Genomic DNA, 24,551 nt, shown 5'->3' on the forward strand with positions numbered 1-24,551 from the left:
CCTGGCTCAGACTCTTGCATGTATTTTTCCAAATACTCCTCTGCAGATTTAGTGAATTCTGTTAGGTCACAGAGGATCTACTGCAAGCTGCTGTGAGTGAACAGAACTTCGAGTGAGGTGTGGGTTGAGCAGGGGGTGTAGAGGGGAAGGGGAGGGCGAGGTTCCTCTTCTTGAGCAGCGCTGAGCCTTTGGAGGAGCCTGGATGCCTCTGAAGCTGCATCTCCAGGTGTGGTTTCAGGGGACCAAAGCTTTGGTAGCAGTCCCAGGGAAAAATGTGCCCATTTCCTCCTGCATGCCACTAACCATTCCCACTCCTGGGTTGCAGTGGAGCTCACTCACCTTTAGGCTCAGCAGGAAAATGTGTTTGAGCAGCTGTGGGCTGGGAGACTTCTCCAAAATTCCTAAAAGAGCAACAGTCCTTTTGTTGGGCTGGTAAAGTTCTCTCCCAGCTCCTCCCTACCCAGCTGTGCAAGCAGTTGTACTGGCACAGTGCAGGGAGCAATTCCTCAGGAAGCCCTGGTGGGAACAATAGTGAGAAGGAGACACAGGAATGCTTTTCCTTGATGCTGCTGCTGCTGAAGAATTCTGTCTCCTGAAATGCCAACTTTATTGCCCTCTGAAGGGGGGAAGGCTTGCAGTGCAGAGTTTTGTCTCTCCAGGCTGGTTTGTGTGTGTTTGGCTGTTCTGGAAAGAGTAAGAAGTGCAATTTTCTTCAGTTTTAGTTTCCCCCCATTTAATTTCTCAATCTGGATCACTGAAGGAGGCTAAAAGGTTCTCTTAAATCTGTCTGAATTAAGCAGTCTATGTATTAATTCATTTATTCATTTCTTTTCACTGATGAAGACAGGGCAAAGCAAACCAGATCCTGTGTGACTTGGGAGAACTTTGGTCTTGAGCCTTTGTGACATCAATGGCTTCTGTAGTGAAATCCCCAGTCAGATTTGCACTTTATTCCTGCAGATTAAAGCATTCTACAAGTTTTAAACAACCTCTTTCCCCTTCATTCAGGGTAGCTACTGATGTCATGTGATTGTTTTCTGTTTTAATGGTTTTTATATAAGTTAATTTATTTAAGCTGAGTGGATGTAGTGAAGTTCCTGATATTTTATCATCTATTGCTTTTTGGTTATTCTCCAAAGCATATCAGAAAGGAACATTCGAAGGGTTCCTAAAATCACCTTAGCCACTCATCAAAACTTGTGGTGATCGAAATGTTAGTCCTTTAACTCAGAAGGATTCACAATAAATTATCTATTTTTGCCAGTGAGTAGAGGATGCTTCCCAACACACTTCAACTCAAGATCTCTAGTGAAAAATTGAAAGGTGTAATTATAATGGCACTGAGAAAGATCTGAGGTATTTTCCATGTCCTAGATATCTGAAGTAGCAGGGAACTTGTTAAATAATTTTAAAAATATTTCAACACATGCTAACATATTACTTAACTGAATGGGAACAGATATTTGTGAGAAAACTGCTGAGTAAATCTTAATTACAGGATGGGCTTAAAAACTCCTGTATTGTGAAAACTAAAATAATCACACGACAGTGAAGTTAATTAGATCCACCTCCGCAGTTTGAAATTTCTTTTCAAGTAGCTGATCTGATTACAGTTGTAAGGAATCTGGAGCAGCAGAGGAAGTACAATGCTGATTATGTCTGAATAAATAACTTGAAAATCACAAAGATGATTAAAGCTTCTTTAAAATACCATGTGTTTTTAATTTCTGCTCTTGTTCTGTCTCTTCTCATCTCCTGCCCATTCACAGACCTGATAGCAGTCATTTCTTTTCTGTGTCCTTTGCATCCCTTTCTGCAGCACAGAATTTGTAGAGAACCCTGTTGTCCTTAAAAAAAAAAGGGAATTCGGTGACAGAAGCTGGAGTAGTTCTCTGTTGTGCATGTGTCAGTTTCCTAGTTTAAATCAAATTAAAATGCAGAAAAGTTCTTTGGGGGGTGAAGAAGTAAGAGCCTGCAGCCCTATTCATTTTAATTGATAAGAATGCAGTACAAAAGGCAATGGAAAAACACGAAAAAAACACTCACTGAATTTCTGCAAGGTCTCCCCTGATACCTGAACTTGCCTGTGAAATAAAACCTTCAGAGGCAGGGGTTCTACAAGGGTAGCAGCATTTCTTCCATTACATCTTTTGTTAAAAGTTGCTCTCCAACACTAGGGATGCACTGTTGACCTTGAAATGTCGTGCCAGGAGAGCTGGCAGCCCCCAGCATGACCTTGGGACTCCAGGATCATTTTGGGAGCCTTGCCTAGGTCTGACTCTGTTGGCCTGGCTGCAGTGGAAGAGCTGCTTGTCTGTTTGTGTAGCTGTGGATAAAAAACAAAAAGATGACCAAAAAAAGGATGCATTTATTTACACCATGAGCATCCCTTTGAATTGCAGGAGTTTCTTTTTTATTATTAAGGATTTGTCTGGAAAAAAATCCAACCAAATGAAAAACCAAAGCAAGCAAACCTCCATTAAAACATCATTTTCAGTAAAACCCCTCAGTTACTGCCCAAGAGCACAGGGGCCGCACAGAGCTGCTCATTGATGCTCTGCCTGTGTGCAGCAGCAGCACTGGGGCACTTCATCTGCCTCTATAAGCCAAAATCCCCAAATTCCAAACTGTCCCATGAGTAATTACCAGTGCGATGTTGTCATCTTATTGCAAAGCTCCCATCCCTTCTCAGTGATTCCTCATGGGCAGCACCTCACCACACTGACTCCTTTTTCTTCACAGCACAACCAACAAACGGCATGATTCTCCTCAATGAGCTAACCCACTCTTTTATAGAACTCATCTTCTTATTGGACACAGCTGTGGCCTATTAAGGGCAGGCCTGTTCCTAATTTTTGGTGATTAGAACAGCTGCAACTCCTCAGGTGTGAGACTACCTTCTGCACTATCTTTATTTTCTTACATTCTAGCCCTCCACAGTGGCAAACATGGTGATTTCTCTGTCTCTTGAAAAGAAATGGGGAGAAAGGCAAAACTTCTCTTTTTAATTTTTTAATTTTTTTTTGATTTTTTGCAGACATGGGAGATTTCATGGACACAGACCAGAGAAAAACAGTGACTGAAGGACAAGCTGCTGTTCTGAACTTCCCACACATCCTCAGCCATCCGAGGCCCCAAGTGACTTGGTTTAGAGACGGGCACAAGATTATACCAAGCAGCAGAATGTAAGTCAGTGTAAAGCTCAAAATACACCCACCCTAAAATATGATTAATTATATTTGATAACACAGCTTACATTTTAAGTACACTAATTAAGGTTTAAAGAGAATAAAGTAGTCGTGTTCATACTAAGTTTGAGATAAATTGCTATTTTAAGACTGTCTCTGAACTTCTGAAGCAGTTTGACAAAATAATTCATGTGGTTTTAATGGTCCTGGTGCAGCATAAGGGGCTGGATGTGCAGAATGTCTGAGCTTCCTTCACGCTATTCATTTCCATGATACATTTTGGAAAAAGGAACGTTCATCTCTCAATTATGTTTACTTGAGTGCACTAACTTAATGAATTCTGAGGTTTTTTTTTTTTTTAAACTAGAATCTGTGGGGTTTGTTACAGAGTTATGCTTAGTACTATTTTCCTCACAATAAATTTCTGGATATTGTTTTTTCTTTTCATTATTTTTTAGCCAACAATGACAATTTAATTTATTTTTTACTAATTAGCAGCTCACCCCTAATGACACACTACTTGCATTTTGATTAGTTATTATCTCAAGGTGTGCTCATTTATCCTATTCTGAAACAGTTATGAAGCCAGCCCATGTTTTATCTGCACAGTTTCATTCAGAGACCGAAGGGCTTGGCTGTAACATTAAAAAATGTGGATTAAATCTTGTCTCATTTATTGGAAAGCTGTTGAAATGCCAGGAATGTTGCTAGTTAGTTTTTAACTGTGCATTACATTTTCATGTGTTCAAAGGGATAGATGTGCTAGCAAATTATGGTGATGGGATATTGCTGTATTCCAGGAGTGCTTTAGAGTTCATATTAGAGAGGGAAAACTTCTCTTAAATTTGAATTTTCTAATCTGTGCCATATATTTTACTGCTATTTGCCTTTTTGAAATCTGAAAGCTGGTATTAGAGTAGCTTTGAAACTGTTAAAATTAGTATTGCTGGGATGTGAAGAAACAATGTAATAATTTATGAATAATTTAATAGCAATTTGATGGGAAACAGCTGGAAGATGAAACAATGGGTTCCTGGGCAATCTCCTGAAGAGAGCTAAGTGACAAATCCTGAGTTATTGACCATTAAGGATCTACTTGTGCCACATTACAAATTTTGTGTTGTCGATGCTGAGAATACACAGATCAGGGATTTGCAGATAGCAACAAGGCCTTGTTATCCTGATATCTGTGAGTTTCCTGGGAACCCTTATAGGGAACAGAGCAGAGTGACCAAGCCAAGCCTGCAGGGCCTGACAATGAGATTGGCCTGAGTTCTCTTACAGTTAGGGAAAATTGCAAGTAGAGCTGTGTATATCATGTATTTGTTAATATAAAGATCCTGATTTTCACCTGCTGTGCTTTCCTCTTCCTCTTACCCCTTTGGGATTGCTGGGGTAAAATCACCTCTAACTGTGAGAACTGCAACACTGGCTATAGCAAGGCTGAAATACATCTCAAGGTTTTCATATAAATTCCATTTCCCTGGTCAGAAATTTTTGTCTAAAAGGGACACTTGAGGACATTTGTCTGATCTGTGTAGGAACCTCTGAGTACTTCAGCAGCTGAAATGCCCATGCTGGAAGTGCGAGCCTGCTTGGAAGTTTGATAGATGGTGCACAGTGAGTCTGATACGTTCAGGAGGTGACAGATTTATGGTACACACACCAATCATCAGAGCTCTCTGTGTGCAGTAGGTCTCAAAATACTGGAAAAACCAGAGAGCATCCACTCACATCTTGCTGTCCATGAAATTTGGGCAGTAAATATGGCAGCCCTGTAAATACAGGGAAGTGGAGAGGATGCATATAAAACTGTGAGAAATGGAGAAATATCTTCTGGGAACTGTTTCTTACCTGTGGAGCAAGTTGTGCATTTCACATGCATTTTGTGCACCTGGAGGGATCAATTTCCCTGATCAGTTTAGCCAGTGATCCAGTTAGGCTGATGCATCAATCTCACTGGATCTCCTGCTAAACTGATCAGGGAAATTGATACAACCACCCTGTACGATGCTCTTTAATCTGATTAAAAGTACCTTATATTGCTAAATCAATACAAAGCTTTTTTAATGCTCTTAAACAAGCTTACAATGATTTGGCTGAATCAATCAGCCATAATTTCATGTGTCAGCTGTAATAATGACTTCTAGGAGTGACATTGCTGTGGTGCGTGAGGAGTGAGGACATGAACAGTGCTAAAAATAGAGAGAACAGTGGTGGTTATGGTGAAATTCATTCAAATAGTTGGTCGAGTTAAGTCTTACTCATGCAAAAGCCTTAATTTACATGTGCTTAACACTACACCATTTTTATGCCATAAAAATGATCCTCATGTTTGTGTGTATGGATTTATCTCACAGATGTGGGAACAGAGTTGTCCTTAGGGCAGAAGTACTAAAGATCAAAAGTAACATTAGTTCTGAGAATAAAAAATAGGAAATTCTTAAGATGTTTCAAGGAATGTCATTTAATTGGCTCTGAAGTAAGGCTTTCCTAGGCAGGTTTAAGGTGCTAAATGCTGATGTATTTCTCCTTCAATGTGTACCAGTATTTAGGACACTTAGGGGAGGGGTCCTGCCAGCTCTTCAGCATCTCTGGGAAACCTGTGCCAGGGCCTCACCACCCTCATCAGGAAAGATTTCTTCCCTATATCCATCCTCTTGTAGTTTAAAACTATCCCCTCTTGTCCTACCACTATGTGCCCTTGTCAGCTGTTCAGGGTGGAGGGAGAAAAAATCAGTGAATAGCTTTGCTTTCACCTTTTTTTAGATCCTGCTCTGAGAGTGTGCATGGCTGTGACATTTTCTGGGAGAAAGTTTCCTTTGGGAAACTTTTGTAAAAAAAAACAGGCAGTTTTTTTTTAAACTGCATACTCTATTTAATTTAACTGCTGGTGTTACTCAAAGTGGAATTTGCAGTAAGTAACCACATATTAGTACCCATCCTCATGGTGTTGTTAATACTTTGTTAAAGCCTCCAGATAAAAACAGGAATGGGATGACAAGTTGCTCCTAAATGAGTGGGCATGTAAAGTCAACAAATCCCTGTATAATACATAAATGTGCAGCAAATGGCCTGCACATACTCCTGGGGTTGTTGTTATAGTTTATGACTTAAGGCAACTAACAAATGTGCAGCAGAGTCAGTGGGACATGATGGTGTGTGTTTAAAAATTTAAGTCCTAAAAGTCACTGTCGTCCCTTCCTTGCTTAGTGCAGTGTGGGTGTACATTCATTTTGGCTTTTATGCATTCTCTGTCACCAAAGCCTCAGCCTGGTATTTTCACGAGGTGTTTCTAGAACAGAATGAAGCTCTGTATGTGCTAGAAAAGCATGAAGTGGAGAATTGGAGAGGAGACTAAAAGATCAAGAACAAGAGAAAATGAGCAAGGAGAAGAATTAGGGTTTGAGGTGTTTGTTATTATTCTACATTCCCCAAGAAGTTCTAGGAGAGACTTCACATTGCACCCAGACAGATTCATTTCCAAACACACCAGCAGAGAAATGTGGAGTTACAGCTGCACTGTTATCCAGGGTCTTGGCTGATGGGATGATTTTGCCTGTTTCCCTGCACATCTTACCAAAACTAGCAGCTCTCTAAAGGTGACTGCATCAAAAGAAATTGCTACTCTGGGATATCAAGTATTCTGCTTGCCTTGCCTGCCTGTACTTCATCAGGTTTAAAAGCAAAGAACATTTAACTTTCTTTACACGAGCACAAACAGTACCTTGGAGAGGCACAAAGGACAGTGGCATCATCAAGGTCTACAATTGCCTTTCACTTGTGGCATTGAGGAATTAAATTCTTAGCACTCTTAGAGGGTTTTTTACCTTTCTCTAAGTGAAGGATTTTTCAGAGAAAAGGTTCATTCCAGCCATCAATTCATTTAATGCACTTTCTTTAAGAAGAAAACTTCTATGCAGATGTTATTACTGTCTTCATTAACTTCCTTACAGTGAAACTGCTCTTCCCCATGTAGGCTGCAGTTAGATGAATATTAACCCATGTCTTTTGACAGTGGAATTATGTCTGACACAAAACAGGAAAGTTCATTTTTGGTGTATAAAGGCACTCCTGGGGTGTCCCTTTCAGCAGGGTGGACTTTCGTCACTTCATTAACTCCTGAGGAACCAAAAGGCTTCAAAGTGCACTTCATCCCCCTAGGCAGGAATGCTGGATTGCACTGCATGCAGGTACACAAGGGTTGATATCTGTGTTCTGCACTCAGATCAATTCATTACTGGATGGATTTGGTCATTATTAACTCTTAGAGACTGAAGTTGCTGGCAGATCTTGAAAATTAAAACACATCAAGCACAAGCAACTCTCTCATGACTTGCTGTGGTTTTGAGCACTCACAATACTTTGCAAATAGGCAAAGCTGGTGCAAATTTATTCAACATTTGTTAAAGTAAAATTGTAAGTGTATTAATGGCAGCCTCAAAAAAAAAAAAGTAGTTGTAGCTAAGTAGGCATTAAAATATGAGAAAAATTAAGGTATCTAGGAATAATACATCAAATCTGGGGCTGATAATAGCATTAGATTAGGTTTTGCTTTGATGATAGCAGCTGACTTAATGTGCCATGTATATATTTTTCGCTTTAAAACAAACGCTACTTCATTTTTCTGTGAGCAGTTCTAGTGGCACAGAGCATCTCTCTGCAAATTCCAGCCTGTCATACAACTTAAGCCAGTTGCACATAATTACTTTTCACATACACTGGATAATACTTTCATTAAGATCATGATGATTATCATTACTGAACAATAAATTCATAGACTGTCAACTCTGCAATGTATTGGCTGAGCAATAATTTAAAAAATAAAATTTGCAGATCTCCTGTCTGGTAACATCATGGAGTGACACCTCTCAGCAATAAGATGTGAAAAAACCCTATAACATTTGGTTTATCTGTATGTACCTTTCACAGGCTCCACATTAAGGTCAGTACCTGAAAAAGAAAATTATTTGCTAAAATTAAATTATTCCTTTAAACTAAAATTCATCACCCCCACTCTGTAATTAATTTATTTAACCAGACTTCTGCACTGAGTAGCTTCAGGCAGCACCAGGAATCATCTTCCAATAGTTTCAGTGTTGTCCCCAAGGCCTGCATGGGTATGAAGGACTGTAGGGAAATCTCCCATCATCTCTTGGAGTGCTCAGTTTGAGGAGTCCTGGCACTGTCAGGGGCTGTGTGAGCATCATTGTCTGTCAGGGCTGCTGTGGCCATCACCGTGCTCAGCAGAGGGAAACAGCAGCACCCCAGGGAAGCAAATCCCAGCATTATTTCCCAGAGCTGTTTGAGTTGTCTGGATCCAACCTCACTGCTTTCCTCTCTGCACATCATTTGTTTGCCACAGGTTTCAAACATATGTGTCAGGAATTAATTTATTCAGACTCTCATCTTCCTGAGGTGATTGTTGTTGTTTGGTTTGATGGAGGGGGAGGAAACTGAGGTGGCACCTGGGGACCAGGGGATGCTGAGTGCAGGGTGGGTGGCAGCAGCACAGCCCTCAGAGGTGGGACAGGGACAGCAGGAAGGAAACATTGCTGCCAAGGAAAATGCCTTTTAGCAAGGCTCATTTGGAAGGGGATTCTTCCCATGAGAGGCACTCGAGCTGATGAGATGAGAGGCACATTTTGGGATTTGACCAATATGTTTCATTACAAATTTGGACCACAAACCACAGAGGGTTTTGTAATGTATGTTTTTTTCATAAGCCAGGGGAAGTTGCTGCCATTACAGTAGCAGTGTAAAATCCATATCTTTGCTAGAAAAAAAGTGGATGCTTGGAACTAATATTGTGCCTTAATGGGCCTCAGCTGCTCACAGTATCTTCCAGGACAATCTTCAGCAGCTGTAAATTTCAATAAAACTTCAAAGATCACTGTCTAGGAGGAAAATCTGACTGTTGGATATTGTTTTTCCTATGATAATCACATATAAGGAACAAAATCATTTTATGTGCTACTACCCTTATTAATCATAGATTTGGAATTTGTAAAACAAAGGCAATGGAAGTGTCACTGGAAGGAAACCTTTTTGCTCTAAGTATGATTTACTTATCACAGCTAGCAGTGAAATTGATTTATGAGTTTGTTGCTTTCTGGGGACAAATGTACTTTGAGAAAGAAAAATATGGACTGTGAAAGAAGTGTTAATAGCATTACTCTTTGAAAGTGAATTATATACTATTTTTAAAAAAACATCCTCAATCTAGAGGTGGGTAAATATGAAGACTTGTTGTCATTGTATTTTGAGGCTCACTTTTTGCATCTGCTGCATTTTCTAATCAGAACTAAAGATGATATTAGGGACAAATCATGAATATAATCCTTTAATAACTAATGTGCTTTTGTGGAAAACCATTTTTCTTTCAATCTTTGAACTACTCTGGCTACAAATGGAAATATTTTAATATGCAGCCAAGATAAGACTATTTAAAAGTGTCGCAGTCATTCTTAAGAGCAAATATGCAAAAGAAAACCATTGCTTTATGCTTAAAAAGTGGCAATTGTTCACAAATCCCTGAGAACAATTTATCTCCTGTGGCCCCTCACATATCTCTGCTTTTATGGAAATAGATGCAAAATGCTGGTGATTTATCAAATATAGCAAAGGTAATGTCTTATGTTTACCAATCAACTTTTATTAATCAAAACTGACTGAAGTAAGAGGTATCTGTCAGTACTTCTGGTTCTGTACTACAAAGGAATGTTAATTTTCTTTCAATGCAGGAAAGGACAAATTCTGCCTTGCCTCATGATTCCAGTGGATTTTTATGTGATGTGAAAAGGTGCTAAGACATATAAGTTTGTAGCTTTAAGATACAGGTTTATGTGGAATACTTTAAAAGCCTTTCATTTTGGCAGATTTACTTTTATAGTGAAAACTGCTGTGTGATTCAGGAAGAAAGAAAAAAAAACCCAAACCACAGAACCTGGCACTCTGGGGATATATTGTGGCTTTTGTGGTTGATTTGCATCAAGTCTACTTTGTTAACAGCATTCAGCTTGAATTTAAAGAATTTGCTACATGGGAGCAAAAGCGAAGCAGTTTTGCATTAATTAGTGCTGCAGGGAGAGGCAGGAGCTGGCAGCCTGTGCCTTATCCCAGAGTGGGGAGTGGAGCTGCTTTGTGCTTGGCCTTCCCCAAACAGGTTCCAAATGAATTTAAACCCATTGCAAATGTGCTGTCTGCTCTTCCAGGGGTCAGGCTGATTTGTGTGAGTGGAGGCATTTTTGGCTCTGGTGAAACTTCGCAAAGGCATCTTGGAATTAGAAGTGAGAAAACAGTCGAATTCTGCCAAAATTTGTGTGAAAACTATTTATCTGCTGCTTGTTAGTGCTACCTTTTGTTTCTTAATACACACCTGTGGCTGTTTTTATGTATTACACAGATCCCTTGTTTTACATGAAAGGACCAATTCTTAGACAAGGAAAATGTTTATTGGGGTGAGCACAGCTTGCTCAGCTTCACTCTCTTTGCTTTTCTCTCTAAATTCCTCTTTGCTTTTATCTCTAAATTCCTGCCACTCAAGTAGGAATGAGTAGAATGGATCAACCTGCTTTTCATGATAGCAAAGGGAATGGATAAGGAGTGGAAATGCTGGAGGAAATCTCTTCCTTCCCTCACCTCCCAGGAGTGTCAGTGTCCCAGCAGTGTGGCTTCACTTTTCTTTAGTTTCTTCCCCAAAAAATTCTTGCTGAGTTTCTCAACCCAAACTCACAGTAAACTCCCTGTACTGCCACTGATCCATCCCAGTCCTGTATCCCCCTGGAACTCCCCTGCAGTCTCCAGAAAACTGAACGTTGTCAGCATTTTATTTCTGTTTGTTGTGGCTTATTTGAAGAATCGGGACCTAATGTGTCATTGAGAAATAACAAGGGAACAAATATCCAGCAATTTCAAGCTTGTGTGTGCCTGGCTCCTTGAATCCTCAGAATTGAGGTCTAAAGGAGACCTTATTTAGGAAAAGCACTTGAAAGCACTGCACCTAAGGGCTGTACTACAGTATTTCTTGTATTTTTTTTCTAAAACCTCAAAGCCTATTCACTTTATAAAATGGGGTTTTGCTAGATTTTACTCAATGATTTTTCACGAAACTGCATTTGCTGTTGTCATTCAGCACCCACAACCATTTGCAAGAATTTTAACAACTCTGCTGCTGCCTGCCAGCTGCCATGTGTTCCCTCCCTGCTCCCTGCATAAAACCTCCTCGCTGCAAGAGGACTGCAATACTTTCATAGTAATCACTAGTTCAAATCACTGATTATTCTAAAACATCAAATCTCATTTTTGGCAATCCATCATCAGTTTCCATGGGAACTGAAACTGGCCTCAGCAGCCACAAGAAGCAGAGTTTATTGGGATACTTACACATTTCAATGGCTGTTGTTAGACAGCTGCATTTTCTGTTTAGCCAACAGATATTGCTGCAACAACCTCATAATGCACTTAAAAATTCTATATAGATTTCATTTTAATGCATTTATGTCTTTATTCATATTTTTCACAACTTAGCAGAAATATTATGATGGGGGAGAGGGAAATGTCAGTAATTTCCATCATATGCAGTCAATATTGGATGTTTCCATGCAGTGTCTTGACTAGTGATTTAACTAGGACTGTGACAAAAAAAAAAAAAGGAAAAATGCCCTGCCTTAAGGGGCTAAAAACAGCTGGAAGCTCCCACTTTTCAGGTGCAGCATTTTCCCTTGGTAATCTTATCCCAAAGTTTCTGCTTTCCAAAGTCTGATTTCCTCAATACCTTTTGCCCCAGAATAACCATTTCCCCAAGCCTGCAGCTCATCCTTCTGCTTCAGAGCTCAAATTCTCCTGATTCCTGCTATTTTACCACCCTTTTTAAACCCCATTGATCAAATCAGCAAGGAGTAGCAGTGTGGATTTGAAAATGTTGTTTTGCTGTAGGTTTGTGGTAGAGTATTTCAGTATCAAAAGGAGTAACTGGGCAACTAATTGATTATCGTGTTGATATGAATATGTATCGGCTTTTTTACTTTTCTTCCAACTGCTTTAGAGTGAGAATCATTATTTTGGAGTTTGGCAATATTTTGGTTCAGAGTGAAGCAGCCATTTAAGACAAATCTCAAATCTTGAACAACTGTTCTACTCACAGACCTTCTATGAAACAACCAACCTTCATCTTCTGCCATCTTCTGATACTGATTTTATCATCACAGGGGAAGCTGGCTTACAAGGAAGCATTTTGGGACAAAATAGATCATATTTACTAATAAACATGCTGGAATTAAATTCAATATTATTTGTCTTGCAAAACAGGGGGAGAGAGGGAACTGTTACATGTTCCATCTAGGGCTGAGGTGCAAGGGGAGAAATGCTGATTTTTCCAGGCTCCCACATGATCTCTAAGGAGTTTCCACTAACATAAAACATCTCATAAATCTGCTGCAGAATCTGGAAAATCTACTGCCTATCTCTGCTTGGCAGCTGCTAAATCACTGGATCTTGGTTAAGTTCAGATAAACTAAGGGAATTAATTTGTTTAATAAATTATTTGTTTTATAAATTTGTTTAATCAGTTCCCTGGGTGACCCCCCAATAAAAGAATTTCTCATTTTGCTGCAAGTCTAGTGAACCTTTGTATCTTTGGTTGTGACTCTTTCTATGCCGGATCTAACCTAGGAGGAGGTTTAGTGGAATTGCCTTGAAAATTCTCAGTTCTTGCTTCTTTCTTTGCTTTTACAGGGCTGATCTCTGATCATGTAATCACTGGTGCAGTATTTAGCACAAAAAACACTTTGTAAAGAAAATATCTGCCCTCACATCTTTGTATCAGTCTTTATCAATAATTTATTTACATTTAGCATAATTATGAACAATTCAAGCTATATTTTCACACAGATGGATTTTTCTGCACTCGTATGTAATTAAAAACCTGCTGCATGAGGGGATGATCAATAACTGGTAAGAAATGGCTGAGGGTGCACAGCAAGAACAGAGAATATTGTACAGCTGCTTTGCTGGCATCTAGATCTAGTACTGACTACACTCAACTCTGGTTTTAACAGCATTATGTGAAGAGTAAATTAATTTATTTTCAAGAATTTTAAATTTATTTTAGGAGAAACAGTGAAAATACCTTGAAGGAATCCTGTAAATAGATATTTATTGTATGTTGATTTAAAGAAATATTTCAGCACAACAAATAAACTAATATGCCACTCATAATTTAATAAAAACAGTGAGGTGGAAAAATCTTCTTGTTCCAGAGAAATAAAGAGAAGTGTCTCTTTAATATTAGAATGGCTGATAGCTTCTAATCCATAGCTGTCAGTGCTAATTTCACTAAATAAAAGACTTTATGGTGCTGAAAGGTTCACTAATCAAGATTCATAAAGGTACAATTCCAGTTGTCATCCTCTTGTCTCTTTGGGAAGCCACTTTTATACAAGAAACAATTCCTGAGTGGAAAAAATACTGAGCATAAAGTAGAAATCTGAGTGTGTAAAACACATTTTGCTTTTTCTGGTGAAACCTTGAAGGTGATGCTGGATGGATAAAGGATCTGGACATCATGCCTGAATTTTTGGAATTATTTAAGCAAAATTGTTTCATCAGTAGGAAAATTTCTGATTGAGGATGAGCTTTCAGAGCTCTCTTTTCCTTGCTGGGAGGTTTCTGTCAGTGAATTGTGGGGTGTCTAAGTGCTGCCAGTTCCTCTGAAACCTGCTGCACCCCATGGGATATTCCCTTAATCTGCTCTAACACATCCTGTGACTGGTAGGTGTGAATTTTAATCATTTCTGTAGTAAAATACTCATTTTCATCAAATGTAGCACATTTTTGCTCGTTTGATGGGTTTGTTTGAGGTGGCACAGATGGATTGCTCTCTACAAGAGGAAAGGCAACACATTCTATTGGTGCACTTCAGATTTTCTGTAACTTTCTATAAGGGTGAAAAGCACCATGGAAAAGAGTCAGCACATCAACAGATCCAAGCTACCCAATCAGCTGCCAGGTGATTTCCCAATAATTTAAACTTTTAAATTTCCTAATACATCATTTACACCTCTGAAATAACATTACCTCTCTTTGTATAACATCAAAGTACTTTCCACAAGGTTGCAATTTTAACTACCATGCAGATCTTGTAAAAAAAAAAAATCCATTGGGTCGTTCCTCAAATGCAAATGTCGAATCTCTTTTTTATTAAACTGCAAAAGGGATTTATCAGAATTATAAAAAGGACTCTGAGCTTGTGCTTTATAAATGCTAATATAAAAGCTAGTATTTTAATAAGTTTTTTAAATTTACATTTTTGAGTTCATTGAGGGAGCTTTGAAGGTGCACCCTCTCCGTTTGACATACAGTTTCTGTTCCAACACTTTCTACTCCTCTAATAGAGTCACACTTAAGAAGTTCTTTGTACTTTAATCTTTTAACCATTACAGGGAGTCACAGAAGATCTGCTTACCCTCTGGTTTACATCAGAATTGTCCTGAGCCATTTCCCTGTGTGCATGGCTCATCTTACTCTTTCCAAATCCAGCACAGGGTCTGCATCATGAATGACAAAAGGAAATGATCTGTGCTTTGGATTTTGGTTTGTTTGGGGATTTTTACCATGAGTTGTACCAGTGATGTGTTTGGTGGATTTACATCAATGTCCATTTCTGTGTTAGCACTCAAGCTTTGGAATTTTTCAGCTCCTGGAAGAGTTTCAAATCAAATGCTCTGGGTGCAGGAAACCACCTTTTTCCTTTGGATCATTCTGTGTTACTGTGCACACTTATCTTTCTGAAAGCTGAAATAATGGTAAAGGTAATGAAATCTTATGCTTCAGGGCATATGCTAATGCCTACAAATCTATTTCACATTTTGTGAGGTTAATTAGTTAATATGTGTACAGCATTTAGAACATAATTAATTTTAAATTTATGCCAAGAATTGCTACAGACTGATCATCTATGGAACTCAAGAGTTAATTTCTTCTGAATACACTGTGGAAATGAAAAGCAACATTAATTTTTTACGTCATCTGTGTTTGTTACAGACAGATCATTTGTCCCACAAGAGTAATTTCTGCTGCATTTAGTTTGTTTAAAGAACAGCTAATCCTGGTTAGCTGGATCATAAGATCACAGCTGCCTGATGAACTCTGGGAGACACTTGGAAATGCTTTGGATTCACACGTCATCCTCACCCTGGGAACCCTCCCAGTGCAGAACTAGGGCTGCTTTTCCTTGCAAGGGTGATCTTCTCTCCATCACTGGATCAAAAGTGGCTTGAGGTGGATGCTGCAGAATTTCCAGTGCCTGGAAAGGAGGATTTGTAATGGGAAGATGAGAGGTGAAGCTGGATTATATTTGTGTAGTAGAAGAGTAGATGTTCACAGACAGAATTTTGAATAGTCATAGACTTGGGGGGAAGAAATCAAACCCAATCTCTTCCCTCTGTGCTCCTTCTGTAGCAAAAAGGGTTATTCTCAATGCACTGAGTAAATAAAAGCAAATAATAAAAAAATACTTTCAAAAATTTGTTCAGGGATAACAACCTTGACCGAATTTAGGGGAAGGGCTGGACTGCTTTCATTGATAATTTTAGCTTTTCCTCCTCAGAAGGTGCATGTAACTTATCTTTGTTACTCAATCTGTGTGGATTTGTACTAGAAAAAAGACATTAATATAAGATTTTCACCCCATATTATTTTTAATTAGTACAATAGCTCAGAATGAGATTTGTAATTACAGATTGGCATCAAGTTGAAGTATGTTGAAACAAGCATTTCTCTATGAAGCTGATTTCCACAGAGCCCAAAATGGTTGATACTTGCATTACATGTTGTGCTTGTTTGTTTTATGATTTTTCCTGGAACTATGTTTGCTGTCATTTGCAAACAAGAGAGATCAGTCTGTTATTTACTGAGGCTGAGTAAATCACAGAGTATTATCCAGTTAGGAGACAGTACACAGAGTAAGCAGATCAGGAAAATGTATTTCAATGCCAGCTTCATTAAGTCGATAATCATCTCAATATATTCCCTTACAATTTCAACAATTAGTAGCCATAGTTTTCTTCTCGTGATTATCTTTAATCAGTGGCACAAAAAAAATCTCCAAGAAGAATTCCATGGTAATCGGAAGCTTCCAGAAAAATGTTCTTGATGTGTGGAGCGTTGCAGCAAGCAGTCACAGGACCCAAATTTTGGTTAATTGTGTATTCTGAGGAGAGGAATTAATCCCAGGTGCTACAACAGCAGCTCACCTCTGAGGAAACACCTCCATTTCTGTCAGAAACCCTATGTTCCTTCAAAAAATATCCTCGTTCTCAACAGCAGGACATGGCCACGTGCAGACAGTGCTGGTGGCTGGGGTGGCCACATTAGGGTGGTGTTGGGATTTAGGATTCTGTCCTTGCTTCTGTCCCCTGGCAGGATTAAGGGAAACTGCCCTGCTCTTGAAAAGCTCTTGGTGTGTTCTTAACTTTGCTCACTCAATAACTTTTGTGCTGGGGCTTCAATTTCAGTTTCTGGCGTTTCAGCCTAAGTTTCTGAAGGTTTTCTTTTTTTTTTTTCCCCCACAAAATTTCTTCAGAATTTTCAGGAATAGATTAAAACAAATCAATAAATTGATTTACAGAATACAGAAGTGAAAAATACCATAAGAAATTGAAGAAATAGCCTCTCTTGAAGTTGCCCTGAAGTGGGAGACGGTGAGGAAAACCTGGAGCTGGCTCTGCCCTGTGTCTGTCTGTCTGTCTGTCTGTCCCCAGCCCCTAGAAATCCCAAGGCCATGGCCATGCCTGGCCTGACCCAGCCTGTGGGCACAGGGCTGCTCGGGTCAGTTTAGGGACTGCCTGTACTGGGATTCCCACCCTGATTGTGTCCAAAATCCACATCTAAAGCCAGTTCTGCATCTCACAGGGCTTTGTGTCTGCAATGTTAAGTATCTTGTGGGTTTTGAGGAATCTGGATGTTTAGAATGATGACATTTGTTTCAGAAGGAAAATTCAGCAATCCAAAACTTCCTATTCTCTTTGTTCCTGCCTAGAGATGAACAAGAACTTGGTATTTCCTTTCCTATTTCAGATGTGTCTCATAATTGAAGTAAACAAATTTCAAAGGGGTCTAGAGTTGCACATACACATTAGTCTGGCTTGAATAGAGTAGTTGGATTTTTGATGTAAATCTTCAGTGAGGAATGAAGCTCCATGAGCTCAGTGTAACTGCTCGAGGTATATTATTATTTTTAGTTGACTTATAGATATTAAATAAATGTTTATGTGAGATAGAGTGTTACAGTATGTTTTGCAACGTGTCATCAGATTTTCTGAGAATTATCTGAATTGATCACACCCAGAGTGAAATACACTGATAGAGCGTTTCCATGGTGATTTCTTGTTTTTCTGATCATGTCTTTTAATTCTCTCTCTCTCTCTAATATGTTAGACAGGTTGTTCTCCCTGGAAGCTCATGGACTGCAAGAAGCTTCGGTATTTTCCTGTGCTCCCTGCTGCTTTGTGTATTCTGTCACTGGCATAGTCACTTAATTATCTGACAGGCAATAACTGCTCTCGGAGGGAGTAAAAACAACTGTTGAATTCGTTTCTAAATTATATCATATTGCTCTCTTCGAAACCTCTTTTAAATAAATGTTGAGGGTAGAACTATTGATGTGATTTTTAAACTTTAAATTTCAGTTAGTTCAGATCATTTTAAATAGTCCTTCAGCAAGAATAAATCAGTTTTTATGACTTATAACTTTCAATTACCGGCTTCGGAGGGAATAACAGAGTGTTTGGAGGAGCTGTAAAGTACAACAACAAGGAAGTGCTGCTGTTCCATTTGTGCAGGCTCTGAGCTCCTGTGGCACCTTGACAGGAGCTTTTTGGGAGGAAGCACATCCTAGAGGGATCCTCGAGTGTGTCAGTCTGAGGTGTGGCTTTGATCTCGTGTTGGAGCTCTCACCTGGGGAGCTTCCTGCCAGACCTTGGGGGGGTGGATGATGCTTGACCTACTTTGCTGTGCTTCAGCTGTTCCACAGAAATGGTCTGAGAATCTCAAGCTGTGCCCCTGAATTGCCTGGAAGGAGGTTTCCTCTCTGCAAATTGCCAACTGGTGGCTCTGATGGAGAAATTTCTGGCTTAACTAATAGCTGACTGCATTGCAAGGTGTTGGGCAGTGCAAAAGCTTTAAATTGTAGCAAATTTGAGCTAAATCAAGTATGGACCTATTGTTAGATACTTATTTAGACATAAGGGTTCTGTATTTAGAAAAAAACCACTATGGAGTTAGTTAGATGGAGAGGGAGAACCCACACAATAGTGTGGAATGAATAGAAGCCCTACCTGCTAATTGATTCTAAGTGTGTTAAAGGACCAGCTGATGGGTTCTTAGCTGAAAATGTTGGTTTTTAATAGTTCTTTCAGAGCCTGGTGAAATCCAAAGGCTTATGTGACTGCTAGAATTCCAGTCCTTAAAGAAACAAAAAGAATGACTGGAATGGGAATCTCATTAGGGGCCATCACTCCTGGGCAGAGGAGCTGAACGGCTCTGTTGGTACTGCAGCAGCAAAAAATGGTAAATTCATCCTTCTTTAATTCCTGAGAGTGTCATTTACTGATTTGCTTCTGCCTGAGCTCTGGATTTGAGTATGCAGATTCAGCTAATCAGATAGACTTTGGAAATAATGGAAAGATTGGGGTAATTTTTCTCTCCTCCTTTCCCGACTCTCCTGCCTGACGTTGGCATTGCTTGCACAGAGCACGTGTTGCTGTCACTGGGAGGTTTTTCCTGCTGGCCCAGGGCTGTACCAGGTAAATTAACTCCCCCTAGTCTCCCTTGGTCCAGCCCCAAGCTGATGGGGGCCAGGACAGAAATCAATACCCACGTTCATTTTTGGCTGTTTAGGGAGCTTTTCCTCTGACCAATCACACAATGTGACTCCTGAAAGTGTTTTACTGGTTTCATTATTTCTGCTATTGCTTTACTGAAGCAGAAATGAGGAAGCAGCTGTTTGAAAATCTTGTCTGAATTGTTTGGCTTAAAACCTCTCTGAAGCATCTTTTTCTTGTTTGCATTCCTGGCTTCCTCTGTAGCACTCAACAGGTAGGAAACTATTTTTCTTTCTGCTATGCTAATGCCACATTCTATGATCTAAGGATTTGTTTTCTTTTAATAAAGCCTTTACATATTTTTTTTTTTCTTCACTGAAACAAAGACAGATCAATGAAACCCATGAAAAAGTGGCTAAATTGGCAAATGGAACATTAATTCCAGGGTAGCTGTGTTATAGATTGACCTGATGTTGTCCCAATTTAAACTTAAGAAAGAAATTAGCATAAGTAGCAATAAGATTTGCAAAGGATAATATTTTCTTCGGTGAAATCCCATTTGGATTGTCAGGCATAGAAATTTAGTTAAGACAATACTGTCCTCTAAAACAACTTCAATGAATCAGAAAAATAAAAGTCTTGAACAGTAGAAATATGAAGAATTTTATAATACCAAATATATTCTTTTTTCCTTCCTTCACTGTTTCTGCTTTTCTTTCCCTTTTTTTCTCTCACTTGTAATACATGGATTGTACGATTTCATAATTTGCTGCATAAATCAGCATTTTACCTTTTGTAGATGATTTTTAGAAATTTGCTGGCTTAGATTCATATAATGGAATTCAAATTATGTTGTCCTGCTGCTCCAGGATCTGAGCTGCTCTTCTAAGGCTTCCAGTGCTCTGCTCTTTTGGCCCTTGATGATGCTGTTTGCACAACCCCAGAAATTACAGATTTTGACCCTTCTGAATGATGAGTTGGGAACTTGGGGATGTATTTCAGATAATTCTGTAAAATATTGCCTGAAGTAGGATGATATGAATCCCATTTCCCCACATGCCCACATCTGTTGTGTTTCCTGCATCGGAACCCTACAAGGCAAGAAGGGACCAGTTCTCCACTTCTGCATGTTGGTAATTGTCCTTAAAACAGATTATGGGAGGGGAGTTTTGCACATGAACTTGGATCATGCAGAAGGAAAAGCTGAAGAAAAATAAGTGTAAAATGGTACAGGGAAAAGCAGTCATTTTCCTTTGAATTTTCAATGAGGGACTTGCACTGAACACCAACTTCTAACTCACTGTCTCACTGTTCAGCATAATCCAAAATAATTGCACCTATAATTAGTATTCAATTAACACCAGTTACATTTCTCTGACTGCTGCTAGCTTGGAATCTCCATTTACAGATTGTCCTAACTTGATAATAATATCTGTCTTTTATGGTGTCTAATTGGCTTTTAGAAGGGATAAATTAGGTTTTCCCTTAGAACACAAGAAATGCCCTATTGGCTCAGACTAATGGCCCATTGAGCCAAACATTCTGTCCCACCACCAGGAAATTTAGATGCTCCTCAAGGAGAGCAGCCAGTTGTTGTCCCTTTTTCTGCTCCAGCATCCAGAATTTTTGGATTAGGAATGCTGGAGGGTTTATTCCTGTCAGTTCTTCTGTATTTGGTTATAGACTTGCTGTCCATGAGTTTGTCCAGTTCTCCTTTGAACCTGCTGATGTTGTCAGCCTCCATTAATTTACCTTGTTTTTTTTTCCTTTTTTCTGTCATTAAATATTACTAAAATTATAATTCACCTTTATATAATCATAGATTTGATTTGTTTAGAACAGACCACATGAGGATTATTGCAGAAAACCAGAAGGATTGTCTGTACCTTGGGCACTGAAAAAGCAAGAAATAAACCCAAACTTGGCCAGCAATTTAATGACAAAGAGGTGGCACTTTCTCTGGTATAGAAAGAGTGTTTGAGTCCAGGATTTCTGGATAGCAAAAAAAGAAAGAAAATCTTTTGTAGGAACTTTCAGGGTTATCATTGGACTCTCTAAACTTGATCCAGAAAGAGGGCAAGCTATTCTTCTCTTATTTCTCTTATTTCTTACATCTTTGCTTCTAGGCTGTTCCACAGAGGACTAAATTAGAAAAGGTTCCCTGGGTGTTACACTGAGGGTGTCTCCTAACAGATATAGCTGTGCATTAGTGATGTGGGCATGCTTATACCTGAATATTTTATACCTGAAATAAATTGTCCTTTCATCACTAAAAACCAGCCTTTTCTCAGGGTTAGGATTCACCTATCCCTCTGCAGATGTTCCTGATAGAACTACTTACACATAGTGGCTTTTACTGATACAGAAATGCCGTGAAATCTCTCAGCAAATTTACTGAGTTGACAAAAATTCTGAGCCTTTGCTGATAAAAGTGGCAGAAATGTCCCAAACTCTTTTACTCCACTGTGCATGGGCTGAAGCATTTTCCCAATCTGCCCCTGATCACTGCTGTGAGCTGATTAAGGTTTAATGTGTTGTGAAGACATTTTCCTCAGGAGGGGGATTAGCTGTGCATCAATCCATGGCAATAACTCATGGATCATCAAAAGGGGCACTGGGCAGCCATGTTTGGCATGGGATATTTTCCTGGGTTAAAACACAGTTCATCAACTTCTTCTCTTGAAGAGATTTCAAACTTTAGCAGTTCCCTGGGTTATTTGAAGGTCAGCCCTTAAAACCTCCTTGCTTGGTCAGGGAAGAGCAGATGGAAACCTAAAATGAAACAAAATGACATTTTTCTTTGGAGGAATTTATTGAATACTTATAAAACTGCATCAAAACCAGCCTGCCCCTCAGGCTGAGGGGGTTCTGCCTCTCGGCTCTGCTCAGGTGAGACCTCACCTGCAGAGCTTCCTCCAGCCCTGGGGTTCCAGCATGGGGAGGATGTGGAGATACTGGAGGGAGTCCAGAGGAGGCCACAAAGATGCTCCAAGGGCAGGGAACGTCCAGCCTGGAGAGGAGAAGGCTCCAGAGAGACCTTAGAGCCCTTTCCAGTGCCTAAAGGGGCTCCAGGAGAGCTGGAGAGGGACTGGGGACAAGGCCTGGAGTGGCAGGAGAAAGGGGAATGGTTTTCCACTGACAGACGGAAGGGTTAGAGTGAATATAAGGGTGAAATTCTTCCCTGTGAGGGTGGTAAGGCCCTGACACAGGGTGCCCAGAAAAGGTGTGCCTGCTCCATCCCTGCAAGTGTTCAAGACCAGGTTGGACAGGGCTTGGAGCAACCTGGGATAGTAGAAGGTGTCCCTGCCATGGCAGGGGTAGGACTGGATGGGCTTTAAGGTCTCTCCCCACCCAAACCATTCTGGGATTCCATGAATACTTCCATGCCTGATGATTATTTTCCATCCAAAATAGCAAAGACATCTAAGATATTATTAGGTAAAAAATTCTGGTCAATGTTGTATTTACTGCTTTCTTCAGGAGGAAGCCTTTTGGACAGTGTGACTGAATGACAGTTTCTTTAAAAACAGAGCTTGTAATTGAAATTACGTGTCTGAAATTGCAGCAGTCAAAATCCAATTTCATAAAACATCAAATGGAGACTGCCTTAGAGTGCACTTCTACCACACTAAGGAAGAGAGTGGAATGAACTCTAATTTTTCTGGTTTTTCTTCCCAGCCAGAATATTACAGTAAAGCATATTTGCAAAATCTCATACAGAAAAATTCAACAGCACGTGCTCACATGATGTGTAACTCCAATGAGTGTCAGTTCTTGTTCCTACAGGAGGAGGCTTCACCCGAGCAGGGAAGATAGAAAAGGGTTTGATTACCAAATCCCAGTATGAAAAAGGCTTTAGATCCAGAAGACATTGAGCAAAAAGAATGTACACTGATCAACATCTGGAGACAAACAGGGTCCTGCAGGAGGATGTTAGCTGCAAAATAAAAGCAAAGAGGATAATAAATGCAGATTATAAATAAACAATAAGATTAGACAAGACATTTCAGCTGTAAGCTCTTCTTAGGGCTATGAGAAAATATATTCAATTTTTTTTCCACAGCCTGAAGATGGTCTCATAGCCCAAGTGTCATCTCTTATTTGGCTTTCTTTCCTTGTGCAAATTAACCCTTCATTCAGTGTTTTTATGCTCGATACTGACGTTGAAAATTACATTAAACCATTCTATTTTTAATCTTAGCAACTCTCTCTCAGTAGCTTTCTGAACAGTCTTAAGTAGTTAATGACTTCAGAGATAAATGGATTGGCTTACACCATTCATTTACAAATGTAGTCAAGATCAGTAAGATGTACAGCAGGATATAATTACCATCAGTGGCAAATGTGTACATTGTGTAGCTTCTGTTAAGCTCCAGTGTAAGATTTTTCAGATAAATTTATTTAGAATGAAATATCTTGAACAACTTTACTTCTACCTTGCTCCAAATCTCTAATTTCTTGTGAGTACCTTTGATTGATCTGGATAAAATTATTGTTTTTATTAGAAAAAAAGGATTAATTGTATGATCAAACTCAAAGAAATCACAGGGTTTTTTTCCAAAAAGTAACATTTCCAGTGAATTTTGCTGTTATCAGGGGGTTTTATATTTATATACTTTTACTTTTTTGCTTTCTGATAGAAAAAACCAATCAATATCCCGGGAGATTTTTCTCGGTCTGTGCGTAGAACATAAGAACCATTTGTGAAAAGCTTTATAACCTCTTCCCCAGTGAAGGATCACTAAAGAGGTTTCCTCTGCTGACTGACATTGCTGGGAATGTGTTTTCTAAGCTCTACAAGAGTGTCATGGCTGTGATAAGGAACAGGAATGGGCCGTTTGCTGTGCTTGCAGAGAGACACCGATGCTCCCTCTGTTGAAGGGCATCGATTTTCCCATTTTCTCTTGCATCATAAGTAGACATTGAGAAAAAGTACCACTCAGTGATTGTTTGCATGGCAAAGCAGAGTTGAGATGCTTTTCATTTAAACAGGAATCTTGTTGCTGCATTGATTTTATCTGACTGCTGTTTGTTCCTGTGCACAGATCTAATGTATAATCAGAATCACTAAACAGGGAACACAGCAAATCGCATTAGACTTTGTTTTACAGTGGCAGAAGGTATAAGGTCACTGTTTAAAACTGTAACAGAAAATTTGGCTTTAATTTGTCCAAATAGCAATTGAAAATATGAGCAGTTCAACAGTGTGGTGACCAGGAAATGAAGATTTTGAGATATATTCACATTTTTTCCCCTTAAACACCAACTGCAGATTTCTACGCCTTCTCTTCATGTCAAAAATGTCTGTTAAATTAGGAAGACTTTTCATCTAAATGCTTTAATCATTATAAGTGTTTGCATTATAGTCAGATTCATGCTCAAATTGTCACACAGAATTATAGTGCTGAGGGAAAACAGAACTTCAAATAAAATTCTGTAGCCATGTGCCATCTCAACCAATTCTTCATGGTTTTCATTTTAATCTCCTGGGAAGAACCTTCACTTATTAAATAACATCTTCTTTCTGTTGCACCAAAAATAT

At 39.3% G+C, this 24,551-nt stretch overlaps 1 protein-coding gene across 1 annotated transcript in view; it reads left to right on the plus strand.

Moving 5' to 3' along the window:
• The window catches only part of SDK1 (sidekick cell adhesion molecule 1), a 382,632-nt gene that overhangs the window by 113,421 nt on the left and 244,660 nt on the right, over positions 1-24,551 (plus strand). Inside the window, exon 4 of the mRNA XM_054270739.1 lies at positions 3,038-3,185. Coding sequence (XP_054126714.1) covers positions 3,038-3,185 — 148 coding nt within the window. The remainder of the gene's footprint in view (positions 1-3,037; positions 3,186-24,551) is intronic.

Source organism: Melozone crissalis, unplaced genomic scaffold (genome assembly GCF_028551555.1).
Source record: "Melozone crissalis strain CALT ecotype California unplaced genomic scaffold, PUWL_Pcris_2 ptg000012l_1, whole genome shotgun sequence".
Taxonomy (NCBI): domain Eukaryota; kingdom Metazoa; phylum Chordata; class Aves; order Passeriformes; family Passerellidae; genus Melozone; species Melozone crissalis.